At 46.6% G+C, this 20,999-nt stretch overlaps 1 protein-coding gene across 3 annotated transcripts in view; it reads right to left on the reverse strand.

Moving 5' to 3' along the window:
• TNR (tenascin R) overlaps positions 1 to 20,999 on the reverse strand; it is a 409,187-nt gene that overhangs the window by 83,737 nt on the left and 304,451 nt on the right. For all 3 annotated transcript variants that reach the window (XM_072733086.1, XM_072733087.1, XM_072733088.1), the window contains exons 3-4: positions 3,953 to 4,514; positions 549 to 1,025 (exon numbers count right to left, since the gene is read on the reverse strand). In XM_072733086.1, coding sequence (XP_072589187.1) covers positions 549 to 1,025; positions 3,953 to 4,451 — 976 coding nt within the window. In that variant the 5' untranslated portion in view covers positions 4,452 to 4,514. The remainder of the gene's footprint in view (positions 1 to 548; positions 1,026 to 3,952; positions 4,515 to 20,999) is intronic.

Here is a 20,999-nt window from a genome sequence, read left to right on the forward strand (position 1 = left end):
TTTCCTGTGAGGACACTCGATCATTTCATCAATAGTAAGCCCTTGTAATATGTGAGTTATGAAATAACCAGAGTGCTAGTTAGTCCATTTATCACAGACTACACTATCCACTCTCATGTGCAGTAGCATTGGAAAAGGATGTGTCCCTGGAATATGGCAATAGGCAAGGGGGGTGCTTGGGGGCAGGTGGAGCTCTTGGAAGCCCCCTGAACTGGAGAGTGGGGGCCCGATGGTGTCTCTTTTTTTCCTCCACCGCAAGGACAGTGGAATGCTGTCAACATCATTTGTGTTGCCTTTGCTCCAGTCTCAGGGGTAAGATCCAACTTTCAGCCTAAACTTGACCTTTTCTGGTTTCTGCCCTTTCTCCCTTAAGTCCACTTCATCAATTGTGATTGACTCAGACATCGGCTCTCTTGTTAAAGCAAATGAGCACAACCTGACAGGGAATCATTCAGTACCTGATTCCACCTTTCCTCCCATCTCTATTCCCACCTCCGATTAGTTCACCACATGCCCTCTGCAGCCCCCCTTCCTATCTCCCTTCCTACCTGCCGAACAGTCAGGGCCCAGGTAGCCGTCTTCACAGAAGCAAAGCCCCTCCTGGCAGTGTCCTCGCCCGCTGCAGGCGTTCAGACACTGCCGTTGACTGCAGTCCTCCCCCATGTAGCCCTCCTGGCAGAAGCAGGTGCCATTGGCGCATCTCCCCTGCCCCGAACAGTCCCCGGGGCACCTCAGCTCACTGCAGTCCTCGCCTGTGTAGGGCTCTTCACAGACACACTCTCCATCTACGCAGAGCCCCCGGGAGCTGCAGTCTGTCGGGCACCGGAGCTCAGAGCAGTCGCCCCCGCTGTACTCGCTGTCACAGACGCACTGGCCGTCCACACATACGCCCCGGCTGGAGCAGCCCAGCGGGCAGTAGGGCTCGGAGCAGTTCTTGCCGAACCAGCCTTCATTGCAGATGCAGCCGCAGGACTGGAGGCTAAAGTTGCCGTGGCCACTACAGTGAGGGATGTAGTCCAGTTGTCCTGGAACAGTCAAGGAGAAGGTCAAAGGGCAGCAGTGGCACATCCCATAATTGGCACACGGGGAGAGGTGGGCAGAGACCTCTCCTCTCTCTCTGGTCAGTTTTGTATGGCTGAGAGTCAGGCTCAACTTTGTTTGATACATAACCAGTTCCATAAATATTTTCACCCAATCCGGGTTGCCTGTGCCTAGCCCAGTGCTGGGAGCAAGGATGAATGAGATCTGGCCCCTTGTTCCCCAGGAGCTCACCTTCGGTGTGTCTTTGCTTGGGTTCCCTTAGAAGTCGACTTTGGTTGGGGACTTAGGTCAAGGTGATTTATTAGAAAGTTCTCCCAGGAGAAACCCATCAGGGAGAAGGGGAGATCGGGGAAGAAGGAGCCCAAGCCAGGGTATGTCAAGAGGGCAAAATCCCAGGGAGGATTTGGGGTTTAATCCTGCAGGGCACTCTGGCCACAGTGCAGGTCACACCTCACCATGGCTTGAGGGCTGTCCTGGGGTGGTATAAGTGCTCAACCTCTTCCCCTGTCTCCTTGGTTAGGCCATGGAGGTTCCCTCAGCCCAAGGAGGGTCCCTGACAAAGATGCCCAGGAGCTGGCTGTGGAGACTGATGGAGACCCCAGGGGATGTAGGCTGAGCACCGAGTCTGCTATGCAGGCCAAGGTCATATGCGCTACAGACCAGTCCTGCTCCCTCTCCTTTCTGCCTTCTAACCAACCCTGCTCATTTATCACAGCTCAGCACCAGGGTCACTTCTAAGGCTTCTCATAACTTCAGTATCATTTAGTTACTGTTTGCTGTGATCTTTTTGGATTCTCTGTATGTCTCTGTCCTAGCCCTTCCCACGTTAGAACTACAGTGGTTAATTTATCTAATATGAGTGAAATAAACTAATTAAGCATATACGAGCCCAGAACCTGCTTGGCATCCTTCTCTGCAGTTGACTCTGGGGATCTGAAGTCAAGTAAGTTATATTCTTTTTTATTTTTAATTTTTTTAAAAAAATTATGTATTTATTTGTTCATGAGAGACATACAGAGAGAAGCAAAGATACAGGCAGAGGGAGAAGCAGGCTCTGTGGATCCTGATGCAGGACTCGATCCCAGGACCCCAGGATGACACCCTGAGCCGAAGGCAGACACTCAACCACTGAGCCCCCCAGGTGCCCCAAGTTATATATCCTTTTTAAATTCTGCCACTTTACCTAGCCCCACAGTCTATAAGGACACTGCACTGACTTGGTTTAACACGGTTCTTGCTTGTGGATTTTTCACCTCTGCCAGGGAGCCTGATGGGAGAAAGCCCTCTCAGAAGCTGCCCAGCTCCCTGGGCAGCCAAGAGTTCATGTCCACGGACACCCATGACTTCCCTGTATTCCTCAGCTCCACTGAAAAGGCCAACTGGCCTGAAAGTTCTCACTCAAGAATGGGAAGAATGGGAGACTGAACAAGTGGACTTTATCTTCTCTTCTTCACATTGTTTATTTACAGTTTTGGTTTTGAGGACGAGAAAGAGGTGCGAAAACTTGTGAAATATTTTGCCACTCAGAAACTGCCCTGAATTTTGGTGTGCTTCAGGATGAACATGTCTGATACCCCTCTGGACATGCAGGCTGCCCAGGCTCTGCTAAGTGTCATCCCTGCCACCTCCTGCTTCTTCCCTGTGGAAGCCTTGAGATAGTTTTCACCCTACAGAGGTGAGGTACCTTGAGGTAGTTTTCACCCTACAAGAGAGTAAGATGAATCCCTCTTCCCATTAAAGAATGAATGGCATGGGTCTAAGGTGCCTTCCGGATGAGCACGAAAGGGGACTAACATAATTTCTATTTATTAAGGGTCAGCTGAGGGCTGCCTGGGTGGCTCAGTTGGTTAAATGTCTGCCTTTGCTCACATCGTGATCCTGGAGTCCTGGGATTGAGCCCCACCTCAGGCTCCCTGCTCAGTTGGAAGTCTGCTTCTCTCCCTCTCTCTCCCTTTGTGTGCTCTGTCTCTCATAAATAAATAAATAAATAAATAAATAAATAAATAAATAAATCTTTTGAAAAAAGGGGGTTAGCTGGTAGCTGTTGCTTAAATGGTGGTTACCAGAAACCAGGATTTCATCTGAAAAGCTCAAACTTTATATGTAATAATCCCCGTCATTGTAGTCTACCAGCATTTGTAGGTGGGGAAGGAAGGCAGGGGCTATGTAACTTGCTTAAACACCAGCTAGTCAGTAGCAGAGCCAGGGTTTGAACTCAGGGAGTCTGGCTCTGAAGATGTAATGATTTCTCCCAGAGAGGTCAGCTCCCTAGTTGGTAAGTGTTTCTAGTCAGGGGGTGGGTGAGGCCAGAGGTCAATCTCCTGGACACTCAGCCTTTGGGGGCGCGGAATCAGCTCTGCGAGCAGGTGTGAGTCCGCATGCAGGCACATGTGAGCAGGTGCGTGTGCATGCATGCACACCCATGTGTGTGCCTGTGGAGGGGGCTGGCACCTCCAGTGGGCTGGGGATGATGGGGCCAGGTCCTCTGCGACCTTAATGACTATCCTTTAACTGCGATGGGAGCGAGGCTGAGGCTGAGGAACAGAGCGCCTGCCTTCTCTAGTCCCTGAGGTGAACATGGAGAGATATCAATCCAACAGCCTGTGAAAACCAAAGATAAATGAAGACAGACACCAAATTCCCTGCTCGCCACAGAAGTTGCTGCGCTGAACCGATGTACCATTCCCTGACTCATCCCCCCCAAATCAGGTTAATGTATTTCAAACCGGCTGAGCCTTGTAGCGAATCCCCGCCCGAGTCCCCGGGGAAGGCCTGCGTTTAGATCTGAGACAGTGGCGGAGAGCTGCAGACGAGCCAGCCAGCGCGCAGGGGGACGAGCTGGACTTGGGGTGCGGGGCTGCCCACCCTCCACCCCCCACCTTCCCAGCCTCTGCGAGCCCCCAGCCCCTACCTGTGGCGGCGCTTTCTGGGCAGCAGTTGGTGGTGCACTGGTCCCGCAGCAGCGACACCTCCCTCTCCAGCATCTCGATCCGATTCAGCAGCTCCTGCAGCACCCGGGCCGAGCTGGCGCACGGGCAGGCCTTTTTGGGGAGGTTGATCTTGTGGGTGAAGGTGACCTGGCTCTCGCGGTCGGACGTCTGGCCCGTGTACTGCGCCAGAGCCTCGTCTTCGGCGCTCACGTCCTGCTCAGCCGAGGCCTCCAGCCCCGAGGAGCAGAGGCTGTCCAGGGGCACGTTGATGTTGTACACGTGGTTGAAGACCACCGGCTGCTCTTTGCCCGAGGCGTTGTAGCTGGCCGCCCCTCCTTCCTCCTCCACCGCCTGTCCCTGGACCCTTTCGGTGGTGACCTCCAGCTGACACTCGGAGGGCTTGAGCAGAGAGCCCAGGAGGATAAGGTTGACGCCAATGAGCATGTTCTTCAGGACCACCGTTTCCCCGTCCACCCCCATCCTCTCCGCCGGAGCTCAGGGTTCAAGAGCAGCCTGCCGCACACAACACGGAGTTGGGGGAATCTGCAAGAGAGATCGAGGAGTGAGATGACCCCTGAGAGCTGTGCGAGCCCCACGGCTGGGGACAATCCTACACAGCTAGAGTATAGGCAGTTAAGACTCTTCCCAGGGAGGTTGAGAAGCCTGGATAGTGGCTATACCAGGGTCACAAAAACCCAGCGCTTTGTCCCCAGGAGGGATGAATTCCTGAAAATGGATACTGCTTCTGCAGAAGGACATTTTTTTTTTTAAGATTTTATTTATTTATTCATGAAAGACACAGAGAAAGAGAGAGAGAGGCAGAGACACACAGAGAGAGAGGCAGAGGGAGAAGCAGGCCCCATGCAGGGAGCCTGATGTGGGACTAGATCCCAGGTCTCCAGGATCACACCCTGGGCTGAAGGCAGACGCTAAACCACCGAGCCACCAAGGGATTCCCCCAGAAGGACATTTTGATTTCCCAAAAGGCTTATCTAGAATGCATGCATCAGACCCTCAGTGGGGGCCAGTGGGCCCAGTACATAGGACCCGGGAAGGATGTTGACTGGGGCTCCGGGTATAGGCTGTTCCTTCAAGGATTGCTCAGAGCTATCAGGTTTGGGTGAGAAGTACGAGGAATGGCACCATGGAACCTCAGGCGTACCCTGATATTTTCCCACATATTTATTAGCAAGGGCCCCACCGGCCACTTCAAAATAACTTATTAACTCCTCTAAGCTCATGTATTCAATACAAGTTGACTTTAGAATAACCAACCAGGCAGATAATATAGTTCCAGGTAATTGTGGTTGTTAATAATCCTTGGGTACATTTGTGATTATCGGGGACTGTGTGAGCCCAACTTTCTTTTAATCTTCTCATTAGTTTAGTCCCGGTGCTTTGTGACCACGGGGTGCCTTTCTTCCGAGGTCCTGTTTAAATTGCTAAAATAATGAATTAGCTCCTCTGCTGATTACCTAGTCACCAAGAACCAGAGCCAACGATAAATTTACTATAATGCAAATCAGTTTTACAGAAATTAATGTTTCTTTTTTATCCTCCATGTAAAAGAGGAAAGAGGCTTACAAACTCTGGTTCTAAAGGTAGTGTTAGAGCTTCTAAGAGGATTAAAGTGACTGATGGAGTACGGCTAGCTCTGACTTGAAGAAGACACGAATGATGGCTAACACCTACTGACGGTGCTCGGTGTCCAGACAATGCTGTGCAGCTTGCACGTGATCTTCCTGGCTCTCAGGACAGCCCTCGGAGGGGGCCAGGTGATTATCCCCATCTCATGGTGGAGGCAGTTCTGCCTCACAGACTGAACACCTGTGTTCCTTAACTGCCATGCTCTAGTGCATTCCTTGAAAAGCATGTTCAATTTTTTGTTGTCTCTAATGGAAATTGTGTTAATTCTAGGATCTTCCTGGGGAATATTGAGATTAGGAAGTTTTGCTAGGGTCAGATCCAATGTCCCTTCCTCTGTGAAGCCTTCCCCTCCCACTTTTTCCCTTCTGTCCTTTGATCTGCTCTCCCTAATGAAGTGATGTTAAGCCCCTCTGACAGCATTTCCCACACTAGACCTGCGTCCCCTTCACCTGTTTCTCCCCACCCGGACTGCTAAATAGATTCTGACCAGACCATGACTTATCTGCAGCATCTGATGTGTGCCTAGGGCAGCAAAAGTGCTCAGTACATGGCTGTTTGGATGAATGAGTGGACGCCTGGAAGGATGAATAAACAGATGAATTAATGAGTAAACACCCAGTGAACAAAGGGCCTGAATCATTCTCCAACTTATTTTATCTCCTTCCATTACCCTCAAGTTATGCCCTATTGTTGTCTGTTTCAGTTCAACTGGACAATGTCTGAGGGTTGATTTTGGTAGGAGTAATCTGTAGAAGTGACTAGTACAAAAACCGTGTCTCATTACTCAGCCTTCATGTTATATATTGGACCATATAATCTGTCCCTATTTCCAATATGAAGAGGAAACAGAGCAGAACTGTTAAGATCATTGACACTGGAGCCAGACTGGCTGGGTTCAAACCCAGCTCCTTCACTTTTTAGCTGTAGGAAGATCATTCAGCCTCTATGTGTCTCTGTTTCTCTATCTATACAATGGGGATTATAAGAGTAACTACCTTACAGAATTGTAGTGATGATTGAGTTATTATCTGTATAATACTAACCTAGTACCTGGCATTAATTATAATAAATAAATATGGTTTGCAGAACAGTGGAATAATTGTTCTGATTCTTCCCCTATCCAAAGATTGCCCTGAAATCACTGGAAGGCACAAGAAATCTCATCCATTAGTGGATGGCAGGAAAGCCCAAACCTAGCATGCCCTTGTTCAAAGAAGGGTGAGGATCTTGGAGTAAAGTGGGAAGTGGCGATCCACTGGTCACATCCAGATAAGGTAAATCAACCTAGGGGATAGACAAGAGTGAAGTGTCTGAACCAAACTGCCTTCATGGCTGTAAACTCTTTCCAAGACCTTCAACGTGAAGTGTCACTGGCTTTTCATTTCCAGGTCCTCCTGCCATTGCCTCCTTGGAGGGCCACTTCTGCCCCTCTGTCACTGAATGCTTCCCAGGAATGGCTCTACTGTTGGTCATTGACACTCACCCTTACCTGAAGGCTGAGGAGCCTTAGCTATCTCTTCTACTAAACTAAAGTTGATTTGTGTGATCCATGTTGATATTGTTGAATAACTTTTTTTTAACCTGAGAACTGTAAAATTATCATGCAAAATTCATCGCACATAATGTACATTTTTTTTGCACATAGATGACACTCTGTAAATAAGTGAAAGAATAAATGATGTTATAAATGGAAAGGAAGACAAGTGACAGGAAAATCAAGAAGGAAAAATGTCAAGTCTTACACTTAGATCCAAAGCAACAACTACAAAAGAATCTATGGAGAGATTTAGTTTCATGTGTGAAAAACACTTAAGATCTTAGTCAATAACCAAATTTACTATGAGTCAGTTGACAGCGTGATATTTGTAATCTCTGAAATCTTATTTAAATTTAGGTTTTATGAATTAAAATACACAATGAAGGACAAGCAGGGGGCTGTTTCACTCTGCACTGCACTGACCATTGATCACTTCTGGGTGGCTAGGGGTATTGAAGGGTTTCAGTCTTGTCACATGAGAGGGAGGAATTTGAAATTTGGATCCAGAGAAGTGCAGATTCAGGAGGTACACTGGTTCCTTTTTCATTCATTTGACAGATATTTATTGAATACCTACTAAATGCTGGTTCCTTCATTCAAAGAAGTTGCCTTCTAGTGGGTTTGCACTTGTGTGTGTGTGCATGTGTGTGTCAAGGGGAGGACAAACAATAAATAAATAGTAAAAAGAATTGTGTGCAGGTAATCTCTGGCTTTTTGAAAGTTTGCATTATGCCACCTTGCACTTAGGAGAGACCTATATTAGTTATGAAAAGGGTTTTTGCTTTTAGGAAATTAGGCAAAAAGCAAAAATACTGTTCAGCATTGATTCTGTAGTGCACTATGAGGCAATGCACACCCCAAGCAGGGAGTGTGGCCCCGCCAGGCTCCTTCCTGGGAACGACAGTCATCAGCTCAGCATCAAGTTGTGGGAGCTTTGAAGTGTGTCTGTGAGCATTTGTGCTTTATCTCAATTTATTTTGGACATCCATTAGCAAGATGTGTCCTAAGGTATTAGAAAAGCCTAAGAAAGGTTATTTTTTGGGTCTGGGAATGCTCAAAAACTTTTCCATATAAATTAATGGTACATGCTTCTTTTCTTTATGCCATTTCAACTTATGAAAGCTTTTAGGAACACTGTACTTTCAGCTAGCAGGGAAACCTATATATCATATATAATGTATCATGTAATGCCTATCAGATGATATTTAATGTATGATACTGTAACATTCATTTGTGTGTTTGTATCAGCAAGTGGTAAGTGGAGAAGAATATAAGATGAGAGGCAGGGGAGATAACAGTGCAGGAGAAGTCATGCCGATATTACAGGGCACAGTTAGGGAAGACTTCTCTGATAAGGTGGTGGCTGAGCAGGGACCTCAAAGAACTGGAGTGGTTAGCCAAACAGATGGTGGAGGAACAGCATTTCAGACACAGGGAACAGCAAGTGTGAAGGCTCTGAGTCAGGAGCTGGGCTAGTGAGTTGGAGGGACAGTAAGACTGTGCCCAAGTGAATGAAGGAGCAGATATGGGGAGATGAGGTCAGAGAAGTAGTGGGGGCAGATCAAATATGGCCTTGTAAACCACTTTAATGACTCTGGTTTTTACTATAGCTATATGGTTATGGTTCTAAAATGCATCCTCAACCAAACACTTCTTATGACCTACTCTCCATCCTTGAGAAACTCTCAGTTTTGGGGGGAGATGAAAACACACATAAATAGAATAACTGTGCAATGTGATAATTGCCATGACCAACAAATACACAGAGTGCCCAGAGAGCGCTGCAGGTAATACAACTCAGTCAGAGGTAGCAGGGACAGCTACACAGAAGAGGTGGCATAATTGTCAGTGCCCATCACCAACTATTTCTAACCTAGTTTTCTATACACATGGTAGGACTACATTTTCTGGCCTCCTTTTTGTTCGGGTGGCCATGCCACTAGGACTGGCGATCACTTCTCTGGAAGTGATGTGTGTCACTTCTGGGCTGGTGCATTAATTGGTGATGAGAGATCCTCCAGGGTTCTCGCCCTCCTTTAGTGGCTGGCACTGTTCAAGGAGGTAGCTGTCTTCTCAGTCTGGGTCCCCGAGTGACAACAATAAACACAGCGCCCCGGGTAACCCAGAGTGGATGAACAGTATGTGAGAGAGAAATAATCTGTTGGTTTTTGAAGCCAGATTTTGGTATTGTTTTTTCTCCACAGCATAACCTAACCTTTCAGGAGATGATTCTAAACTGGATTTTAACGGATTATTCTTTAGGTAGAAAAAGCAGAAGTGTGTCATACACATAGGACATTGCATTTACTAGAACTCTGACATGTGCAAGCACGTGCTTGCTCAATCAATGTATTTGGAAGGCTGTAGAATACTGAAAGATTGGACTTTTTAAAAAATATATTTTATTTATTTATTCATGAGACACACACACACACACACACACACACACACACACACACAGAGAAGCAGAGACACAGGCAGGGGGAGAAGCAGGCTCCATCCAAGGAGCCCGGTGTGGGACTCGATACCGGGACTCCAGGATCATGCCCTGGGCTGAAGGCAGTGCTAAACTGCTTAGCCACCAGAGATCCCCAAGGTTGGACTTCTATACAGCAAAAGGTCCAAGGGAAGTAGTTTCCACCAAGTGGGGTCATGTACAAGGAAACAGATTTTGGTTCCATATAAAGAATAGCTTTTCTAACAGAACTACTGAGTTGCCATGGTGGGTAGTGAGTTCCCTGTCACCAGAGGTATTTAAGCACAAGCAGAAAGCCCTGAAGATGGGCTCTCAAGCATTACATGAGAGGATGGACTAGAACGAACATTACAATCTTCCTCTTCCTGATACTTTATGAACTCATGTGGATTTGAGGAGTCTACTCACTATAAAATTGTATTAGTTTCCTAGGGCTGCTGTCACAAGTCACCACAACTGAATAACTTAAATCTATAGGACTTTATTGTCTCACAGTTCCAGAAACTAGAAGTCCAAAATCAAGGTGTCATCATGGTTGGTTCCTTCTGAGTGCTCTGAGGGAAAATCTATCCTATACTCTCTCCTAGCTTCTGACGATGGCTGGCAGTCCTTGGCATTCCTTGAATTATTGATGGGTCACTCCAGTCTCTACCTTCCTGTCATCTTGTCTTTTCGGTGTCTCTGTGTCTTCACATGGTCATCATATTGGCTTGGAGGCCCATCACCCTAGTATGACCTCATCTTAACTATGTCTGCAGTGACCCTATTTCCAGAAAATGTCACATTCTGAGTCCTGGGGTTAGAATGTCATTATATATTCTTTGTAGGACACAATTCAACCCAGAACAAAACCAACAGCTAGTTAGGCATTTACTAGGCATCAAGCTAAGCATTTTTCTAACATTATTGTATTCATTCCTGACAACAATCCTATGAACTAAGAAGGAATGGTATTTAGGAGTCAAGATACTTAGCAACTGGCATGACTTGGGCCATAGCCAATCAGAAGCAGACACCAATCAATCAGCCCCTCGGTAAACAGCCACTAGGGAGGGCTTTGCTGTGATTTTCCTGCTAGATCCTCTTTCTTTCCATTATTCGAGACAAGGAAAATGAGCTTCAGGAAAGGCTAAGGAATTTGACCACGATTGCACAGCTAATGAACAGAGGAGCCAAGACGGAACCCAGATCTTGCTGACCATAGTCTATACTCCTAACTGCTGTATCCAGCCAGCTTTAATTAGTGGCCACATACCACTCTCATGAAAAGACTCAGAGCTCTTAAAAATCAACACTCTTCTCTCCTGGGATCAGATTGAGGACATCTTGACAGCAATGACTTTTAGCTTAATGTTTTCTCCACCAATGCAGGCGGCTACCAGAGAAACTGTGTTAGTCTCTCCTGCTGGAGGGAAGGCTTGTCTGATGGCTCTTTATTTAAAAGTGCCCAGCCTCCACAGTGTCCCAAAGAATCAAGAACAATTCTAAACCAGTAAACCTTGATCTTAAGAGGATTTGGGGGACACTTTAAAAATGTGTCCTTTCCAAGTAGTTATGGAGACTAGGACCTGCACAGGCTTTCGCCGGCATGCCCCCACCCAGCTCAGTTACCAGCTCCCCTCTCCCTCCCACCCCTGACCACACTACAGGCCTCTCTACTTCTCTCTTGGGTCTGCGCACCCATGCGGCTTAGGTGGCTGCGCTGGGGGCTGGCGGAGACGGAGGGTGGAATGAATGGCATGAGGGGCCCCATTTTTCTCACTTCATCTGATGTTGCTGAAGGGGAAGGGGAATGAAATGGACGTTTATTTGATGCTGACTGAATAAATGTGCTCTTGCTGTGCTAAGCTCATGTCACTTAATTATTTCCAAGTGGCTTTTCTTTCTCAAGTCCCTGAAACCTCCCCTTCTGGCTTCCTTCTCTCCCTCCACCTCTGCTCCCAACAAAGAATGTTGACTGTTCTGCACGTGCTCTCTCTCTGTGGCGCTTTTCAGTGATGCTGGTAGACAGAAGTTTGCAGCTTCCTCTGAGGAAGGCCAGGCCGCATCCCATGGCATATCCAGGAGCGCTGCATTTGATATGCTTGCCATCTTTAAAGGGGCCTCACTTGCCCAGGTACCCATGAACTGGCTTCGTTGCAACGGGATGGCTTCACCTGTAAGCTAGATGCAGGATCTGTCATCAGAGGTGACCCAGGATGGAGGGGACCAGCAGAGCCTCCCCATCCCCTCATGGCCTTCCTACCTCTCAGATGGTTCATCCCACTACAACTAATGAGACTGCAGGACGCGGGCCATGAAGGACAACCAGAGCGGCAATGTGTATATGCGTGTCGGGGGGACAGGAGGGGACAGCAAGTGGAAGTAGAGGTGGAAAAGGAGGTGGAGGAGGTGGAGGAGGTGGAGGAGGAACAACCCAAAGTGTGCCAAGCTGGCTAGTGGATTGGACAAGACTCCTACAGGCAGAGAGAGCAAATGTAAACACCCGGGCCTCAGTGAGACACCAGCACTCGTGAGCAAGACAGACAGCTAACGACCCTCCAAGCGAGAATGCAATAGAGTTGCAGAGATTCGATAGATTGATTGGAAATTGGTGTGGGGACATCGATTCATTTCCTCCACCCCACTTCTTTATCAGTGTAATTATCGGGGCTGGCCCTGGAGGTGTCTCCGGATAATTTGAACGAGGCACAGAGCAGGGGGCCCTGCCGGCGAGCTCGGCCCTGTGGCGGGCATGCTCGCTCCTTTTTGGGCCCAGTAGCCAGAGGCCGGTCACCCGGCTGGGCAGCAGCCCCTGGCCCAGCTCAGGATGGTCTTCGGTGGCTTTCCCTTCCCGTGGCCTCCTGCACAGGCCCTCTCCTGGCTTGCTTGCTTCACCTGAAAGAGCTTTGCTGTGGTTGTGGGAAAACACACCAGAGAAGGCAGAGGAGAGCTGGGCTCCAGAAGGTGGGGGTGCGGGGTGGGAAAGGCCTGGCCGGTGACCAACAGTAAAAGCCACTAGTCCCTCAAACCGAGGCTATGCCTTTGGGGTTTTTCTTTTTTCCTTTCCTTTCCTTTCCTTTCCTTTCCTTTCCTTTCCTTTCCTTTCCTTTCCTTTCCTTTCCTTTCCTTTCCCTTCCCTTCCCTTCCCTTCCCTTCCCTTCCCTTCCCTTCCCTTCCCTTCCTTTCCTTTCCTTTCCTTTCCTTTTCCTTTTTTTTCCCCCCCAAGACTCAGAGAGGAGATCCAAGAGATGAAGACGGGCAGAAATACCTCAGGAAAAAAACAACAGGAGAGAAAAAAATGAGCACGTAGGTCGTTGGGCTGGTGAGCAGAGGTGATTTCCAGGGGGTAGGTGGCCAGACCTCTGTTTGGATTTTCTAGCTTCTGCCAATCTTAGTCCCCACCCTGTCCCTGGGGGTGATTTATAAACCAGAATTGTATCTGTGGAAAAATGACACTCTTTTGGTCCTTTTTTTTTTTTTTAGTAAGAATTAGTTTAAAAATAGTTCCCTCCTTGCTGTTGGGATGCTCTGTCACTCGGAGAAAGAGGGTAATTATGAAAGACGAGGGTGTAATGTGATTACAGCCGGCCCCATTGTGTCAGGGGAGGCTTCGTCGGGGCTGCCAGGAGCGCTCAGGGCCCCGCTGTCTGCCTCAGCACTGGGCCTTTATTGGGCCTGTCAGATTTCTGAAAAGAACCCGAGGGCAGAAAACTCCCCGCAGACAGGTCCCGTGGCTGGCCCCGAGCTGTCAGCAAGGACGTGGAGTGGTGTGGGAGGGGACGCAGGGCCAGGCCAGGGTGTCCACCCCCACCAGGCCTGGCCATTGCCTGCTCCTGCACGGCGTTCCCCTTGGGGTGCCTACCCATGCTGTTCAGACTCCAATGTGGCCACACTCAGTTTTCAGCACAAATGGTCACCCGGTATGTTGGTGGCTTTGGGTGAGTGTGGCTGAGTGATACCCAGGTGGCAGGACAGGCAGTCTGGCTCCTGGTCCCCTGCCTGGCTCCATCTTGCACTCCCTCTGAGAACTCTAACTGACTGGACCTCCCAGAGCAAGGCCTTCTTCATCCGAAATAATGAGTCTTGAATATCAGCCGTATGAATGATACCAAGCAAGTAATGAAACCTCCTGACCAGGGGGACTTAGGTGGTTCAGTGGCTGAGCGTCTGCCTTTGGCTCAGGTCATGATCCCAGGGGTCCCTAGCTCGAGTTGGCATCAAGCTTCCAGCAGGGAGCCTGCTTCTCTCTCTGCCTATGTCTCTGCCTTTCTCTCTCTCATGAATAAATAAAGTCTAAAATAAAATAAATAAAATAAAATAAAATCTCCCAATCAGAGGCGAGTGGGAGGTTATCCTAGTTTGAATTCCTACTTTATAATACAGCTGGTGAGGCAGGGCAAAGTTTACACCTGAAGGCACTCATTCCCTTCTGGGCAGGTAGAGGTGACAGTCTGCCGTCCAGTCTTGCCCATAACTTTTGTTAAATGGAGATTTCATTTAGCTGAGAATATATTCAATTTTTATAGACATTAGATAACTCTGTGGAGTATTTGAATATATGTATATAAATATAATATATTAATAATAATGTATATAATATGTTAATAGATTATAGCTTAGTGATATGTTAATACATAAACAATATATTATAACATCTGTAGACTATTTGAAAGCATATAATATAAAACATTAATGATGACCTAATATATTCCATGTTAATATGTACTGCGATTATTAACATATATTATTACTGATATGAATAGAGTGTAATAATATATAATATTATATAATAAAACATTTATTTATATTTATTTTTATTTTTGAATATAATCCCATTTAATTCTAACAACAGTCCATGCAATTATTCCCATTTTATGGATGAAACTTAAAGTATGGAAATGATTTGCCCAATTACACATAGTTCAGTTAGAGCTGAGCTAATTCCTGAGTCATATTTCCAGACTACCACTTCAGTCATAGATGTCACATCCCTAATTCATCACCTGCCTCTATCATTTGGAAGTGGGTTGAATATAAATAATACATTCCAAATCAATTTCCAGCCTTTTGGTCACAAATTCTTCCAAGAGTCTGACCTTTTGCTATCATTAATATCTATTTTTCATCAATGTTTCCTGAGCTGAGAGAACAGCATGTCACCATTTGCTGTTCAGTTATTCTTCTTGAAGTGTCATACTACTTTTCATTTTTCTCTTCTTTACATTTAATAAAAATGCAAAGATGGGGCATCTGGGTGGCTCAGTCAGCTAAGTGTCCAACTCCTGTTTTTGGCTCAGGTCGTGAGCTCAGGGTTGTGGGATCGAGCCCCATGTGGAGCTCTGTGCTCAGTGGGGAGTCTGCTGAAGTTTCTCTCTCCCTGGCCTTCTGCTCCTCCTCCACCTGACTCACGCTCTCTTTCTCTCTCCCTAAAATAAATGAATAAATCTTTTAAATAAATAAAAATGGAAAGAAAATTACCTTGTGAGAGAATCTTCCCACCAAACTACATCCCAAATCAATGATTATATCTATTTCCTACTTAAGTTACCCCTGAGGACAGAGAGAGAAATTGGTTTGACACATAAGAACAGTCTCTGCTCTCATGGGGCTCACAACCTGATTGAGAAGACTAGACTCGTACACATGGCACCAAAAGAAAAAGCAAGGCAGTCTGTTTTTCTTATTACACTGAAGATCCTCATGTTGAGTATAATAGGTGTCTCTCACAGAGTTAACTGTGGGAATAGTGGCCAGAGAAGGCTTCCTTTAAATACATATATATATATATATATATATATATTTATTCATGAGAGACACAGAGAGAGAAGCAGAGACATAGGCAGAGGGAGAAACAGGCTCCCCGTGGGGAGCCCTATGTGGGACTCGATCCCAGGACTCCAGGATCACGCCCTGGGCCGAAGACAGGCACTCAACCACTGAGCCACCCAGGTGCCCCAAAGAAGGATTCCTGAAGTGGGGGTCCCAGTCCAGATAGAAACAAGGGGTTCAAAAGTAGATATGAGGTGTGGAGGACCCGTAGGGAGAGCAGAGGAGTCAAAGGGCACAGCATAAGCAGAGTTTATTGGAGGCCCAAGGCCAAAGGCCAGGTAGTTCTGCCTCTGAGGAGACCATCCTCAGTCTTTACAAAAGCTTAAAATCAATTAAAACCAGGTTATGGAAAGAACACCTGTGTGCCTCTTAGATAAGGGAACTGGCCATGTCTGCACTGATTCTAGCGCTTGACGTCCATGGACCAGTGGGTCCAGGAGGCCAACTCAGGGCCGTGCCAATTTATAAATGTGAGCTCTGAACTTCTAATTAATTATAACTGTAAATGTAGGAATTGTTTGCTTGAGCCTCGGGCATTGAAACCTTTTAGAAACAAACAAATCTTAGGAGTAGTCACTTGCAAAAATTATACTCACCCACATCCACAATACTAGATAATTCATCCACTCTAAAAATGCCTAATGACAGATTCAAATATCAAATTCATGCTGTTTCCAATTATATGACATAACTATGTTGGAGTCAATCCTTCCAGCAGAGACCGAATAATTGCTTTCATATCGGATATCCATTAATTTCTTCAGATGACTTGTATATTGGAGGTGGCAACTTATAAAAGTTCAGCTCTAGAGGTCTAAAGGAGTTATTTTCTTCATTGTATAAATTATGTCTCTTAGAGCATGAAATAGCACCACCCTGACCCGAAGACTACACACAGGTGAATTATATTTTCTAGAGCATGAAATAACATCATTACCTGCTAACCAAAGTTTGAAGAAGCTCTGAGAGTACTGGTATATGGAGCACATCTGGCTTAATTAAATTCAGTTATATGCTGATTGCATGCCAGCAACTGGGCTAGGTTCCATTTGAGATGTCAAGGGTGAGCTAAAGAATTCTTCGATAACTCTCTTCATACCTGGGGTGGGGGGGTAGGTATTCACAATCCAAGAATAAACAGGCGATTATGATGAGTGCCCTATTAGAAGTCTGAGGGACACCCTTTGGTGAGCCCAGCAGAAGGAAGCATTTCAATTGCAAGACTCTCTAGAGAAAGCTCAGTGGGGAGGTTGGCCTTGAAAAATTAGAAGGATTTTCAAGGGAGGGGGCAGAGGAAAAGGCAGTTGTGGGGAGAGAGGGTTAAGAGAACAAGGAAGATTGTGCTTGAGGCAGGGTACCATCTCCGAGGTGCTGGCGCAGGGTTGTGTGCGCGTGTGCTCAGGGACCAGGGCACCCAGTGGTCAGAGAGCCTTGAGTGGCATCTGTAGAAACTTGCCCTGTTCTGCAATGACCTGTCGAGCCATCAGTGTGTTTTAAGCAGGCCTTGACGTGATTAAGAAACCCTTTGACATCTGCTGCTGCAATTGGCGCCAAAGATGAATACTAATCTGCCAAACTCAAAAGATTGTTTGCTTGTCGTTTATCTTATTTTGCAGTTATTTAGTCAGTAAGGCTCAGATTAGCTTTCCTCATTACTTTTGAGAGTGGTTTTTCAGGGTACATAATTTCTTAAATTCCTTTGCTCTCACTCTGTCTTGACAAAACACATTTTGCTCTCCATTAAGTTATACGGCATCGTCCTTGTTCATTATTGTTAAAAGGAGGCTCCAGTGGAATTGCAGTGTTATTTTATTAACTGCTAAATTCAGGATATGTATTGTAAAATATTGGGCTTTTAAATGTTTTCTATCTGAATAAAGAAAAGAAGTGACCATTTAGCTACAAGCAGCTGCTTTTCTGAGTGGGCTCCGGGCATGGCCGGACTGCCTCGGCTTTGGTGAGCAACACATGCCAGAGTCCATGTGTGGTCCATACGGGGCACAGAAAAGTACAAGGCCCACTGAGGGTGCAGAATGTCTCTGGTTATCCCTGCAATAACTTGTGCATGGTGTCCTGTTCCCTTAGACCAGAACTCTCCTTCCTCCCCGACAGGAGAAGGATCCTCCATTTCCACCACCACGGGGCTGACTCCCTCTCCCAGCACACACAGTTCCAGAGCGCTTCCATGGTCCCCTCCAGACCCTCTGTCCACGCTTCTCATCCCCCATCTCTCTCCCCAGAGGCTCCCTGGTCCTGGCCCTGGATCTTCACATTCAGCTGGAGAGGGAGGCCCAGGAGGATAGCCACAGCTGCAGTGGGAGGAGCAGGGTGTTGGCTTCCTCCTGGGAGGTGGCTCAGTCCAGCTGTGCCCCTCTCAAGGTGACCTTCTCTATACCACTGACTCTCTTCTAGGTTCTAGTAACCTCTCTGCCAGCTCCCGTCACCTCCTTTGGACCTTAATGAAGATAACAGCTCTAATCCTACAGGTCTGGATGCAGTGTCCTCACAGACTGAGCATGGCTGTCCAGTGCTCCTCCCTGCAGGGACCCACAGAGACCCGGCTTCCTGGGGAGAGAGGTTTACCCCAGGCATTTCCTCCTGTCCCCAGTTCTGCTTACAATTTACCTGTCCTCTGTGACTCATTCTATCAGTAGTCAAATGCCAAAGTAATACAAGGTACAGTATTGGCAATAAATTAACACCTTCTGAAAACCTATTTGGAGACAGGTAGGCCTTAGACCATAAATAACAGTGACATTTTCATTTGAACAACAGCCTCATCTAACCTAACGGTGGACATGGTTCAGTGTGGTTTCATGCAGTCACAGAGAGTAAGATTCATCGCCTGTGAAAGGTTTCAGCATCTTTTCTCACACTGATCTCTCTACCTTTCCCCTGTTGAAAAGTACTAAAAGGAGCCCGAGGACCAAAACACCTGGCATTTGCGGAGCTCCTTATAGTTTTACAAAATGCTTTCATAAACATAATCTTGGATCATCCTTCTGTGAATTTTATAAAGTACAGAAGGTAGATATATTGCCCCACTTTACAGAGGAATAAACTGAGGCTTATTTCTATGGATAACATGCTGTGAGGCTGGTATTAAAGAAATCAAGTGTTTTGAGGGTAAACCTCTGTTATTTATGGGGTTGAAAGGAATTTGGCTCACATCTCCTTGGGTTTGTTTTTCTTCAGGGAAATTGGAGAAATACAGTGACATTAAAAAAAAAATAAAGGAATGGGTTTATTTCTCCATAAAAAATATGTCCTATAAATTAAAATCGGAAGATTCAGCCTTCTACTTTATCTACACTTTGGTCACTTACAGGTGCTTTAATGAGCAGCTGGCTGGAGTAGGGGCAGCGGGCTCACTGGCATTGATGTCAGCTTCAGAGCTGGAGGTGGGAGGCGGCCTGGCAGCCCAGGTGCGGAGTAAGTAGAGAAACCTAAGCTAGTCAGTGCCTAAGGAACTTCCCGTGTTTCTCTCTGTGGATTTACTCAACAGCTCTCCTCTCCTCAAGGGCTGGGGGGGCCACACCCCCAAGAGGCTCTCAGATTTCCCTAAGAACAAATCAAAACTGGATCCTTTCTTTGGGGTTTGTAAATAGGAAAACATATCCCTTTGATCCTGGTTTGCATTATCAAACAGGATTCCTACAGGGAAATCATTACAAGAGTTCCCCCTGCTGAGTGAGATACCAGCTGATTCCTTGAATTGGAAGCTGAAAGCTGGTGAACCATTTCCTGAGCCAGCGCTGAGAATTTTCATGCCTTTCTCCATCAGGGGCTATGTTTGAAGATAATTGTGAGGTAGGCAGTGACATCCCCTGGTCCTGGTCTGGGATATGACACCTTCATTAGTCTAGACCCACAAATGTGTCTAGAATGACCCAAACTTTTGATCTGCAAGATGAGTCCATAGTGATTAATTAACAATGGATATTTATTGCCCTTTCTCTAAAATAGTAAGATCTCTGGGCTTTTCCTAGAAGATTGAAGATATGGTGGGGTTTGTCCAAACCAGCTGCATTTGATTAGGATGGGAAACTCCCCACCTCCTCCAGCGAAGCTAGTCACATGTAACCATACCACCCAGGGTTTGTGCATTGTACCCCACCTGATATGTGTGCAGGACTGCGTTGTGAGATAAAAGGAGGGCTTTCTTTGACACATACATATTCCAAGCTCATGCCAGGCACTCTTCTAAGGCTTTTGCATATTAACTCATTTAATCCTCAGAGCAACCATATAAGCTTCTATGGTTGTCCCCATTTTATAGATGAGGAAATTGCGTCATGGAGATATTGAGTGACTTATCTAAAAATCACAAAGCCTTTAAGTGAGGGCACCAAGATTCAAACTTCTTGAATGTTAAAAGAGTGGATCTAGAAGCCTTCATGCAAGAAGGAATTTGTGACAATGATCTCCCTCTTAGTTCAAGGAGAACTTGTTACTGCACTTAACAGGATAGTTATCTGTAGAGTTGCCTCCTCCATGCCCCTGACCCCCAGCCGAGGGTCCCCAGAGGGCAAGTCTATCATCTACCTATTTTTTTGCCCCAGCATATAGTACAGATGCTGTAGTCTAAGGGGCTTTTTATCTAAATACATATGGACATACACATGCAATGTGGTTCCAGCCAGCCTTACCTACCTAGGTGTCCACATTTTCCCCCAAATTGGTTTTCCCTGTTTCCAGAGTTTCCAAAATTTTGCTCTGTGCTGTATTATTACCAAGAGCTAACTGTCTCTGGGAGTGTATGAGGTGACCCGGAGGGGACCAGGGACACGCTGTCCTGCTAGCTCTCAGTATAGTTTATCGTTAGGGTAATAAATGTCCTGCTTATCCCTTTCCAGGCTCTCACTGATAGCTTCAGGATTATAGGTCTTCCCCCTCACTTCTCTTTTGATTACTGATGCCTGTCACATTGTTTCTTATTATTGACCTTGGTACCTGTCAGACCACTCACACCCCCTAATTGTCTTTGCCTGCTGCATGTCCATCTTTGCTGAAAAGCTGGTTTCTCTGATTACTCAGGCCCTGTCAGTCTCATGGATTTATTTGATTCTTCTCAGCAATGAAGGAGTGATCTGTGGCCTTCTTTGCCCTTGGGTTTGGTGGAGGTTGTTGGCTGTGAGCTGGGTCATAGATGGACCCCTCCAGGTGCCACCTCAGGGAGACATTAGAGAGGGGTAATTGCCTGATGGGCAAGACACCTGCCTTGAAGACACATTTCTGTGTCTCCCGTTCCTTCCCATCACTGGCTTTATGAAATTGAGCAAGCCATGTGATTGCTCTGAGTCTCAGTTTCCTTATCTGTGAAGTGGGAATTATTTATAGTGAGAATCAAGTCTATGTGGAAATGCTGTAGAAACTATGAAGTGTCGCATAATCCACGGGATGGCATCAGTATCACTAACGTGTGAAGAATAAAGGAGCACATGGTTCCGTTTCTGCATGGACCCAAGGCTTGTCACAGGACATCCAGCCACAACAATATCTTTCCTCCTCAATCTTCTGTAGTCCCAGCAGTTAGAGGGTGCACAAGCAGGATGGT

Source organism: Vulpes vulpes, chromosome 13, assembly GCF_048418805.1.
Source record: "Vulpes vulpes isolate BD-2025 chromosome 13, VulVul3, whole genome shotgun sequence".
NCBI lineage: Eukaryota > Metazoa > Chordata > Mammalia > Carnivora > Canidae > Vulpes > Vulpes vulpes.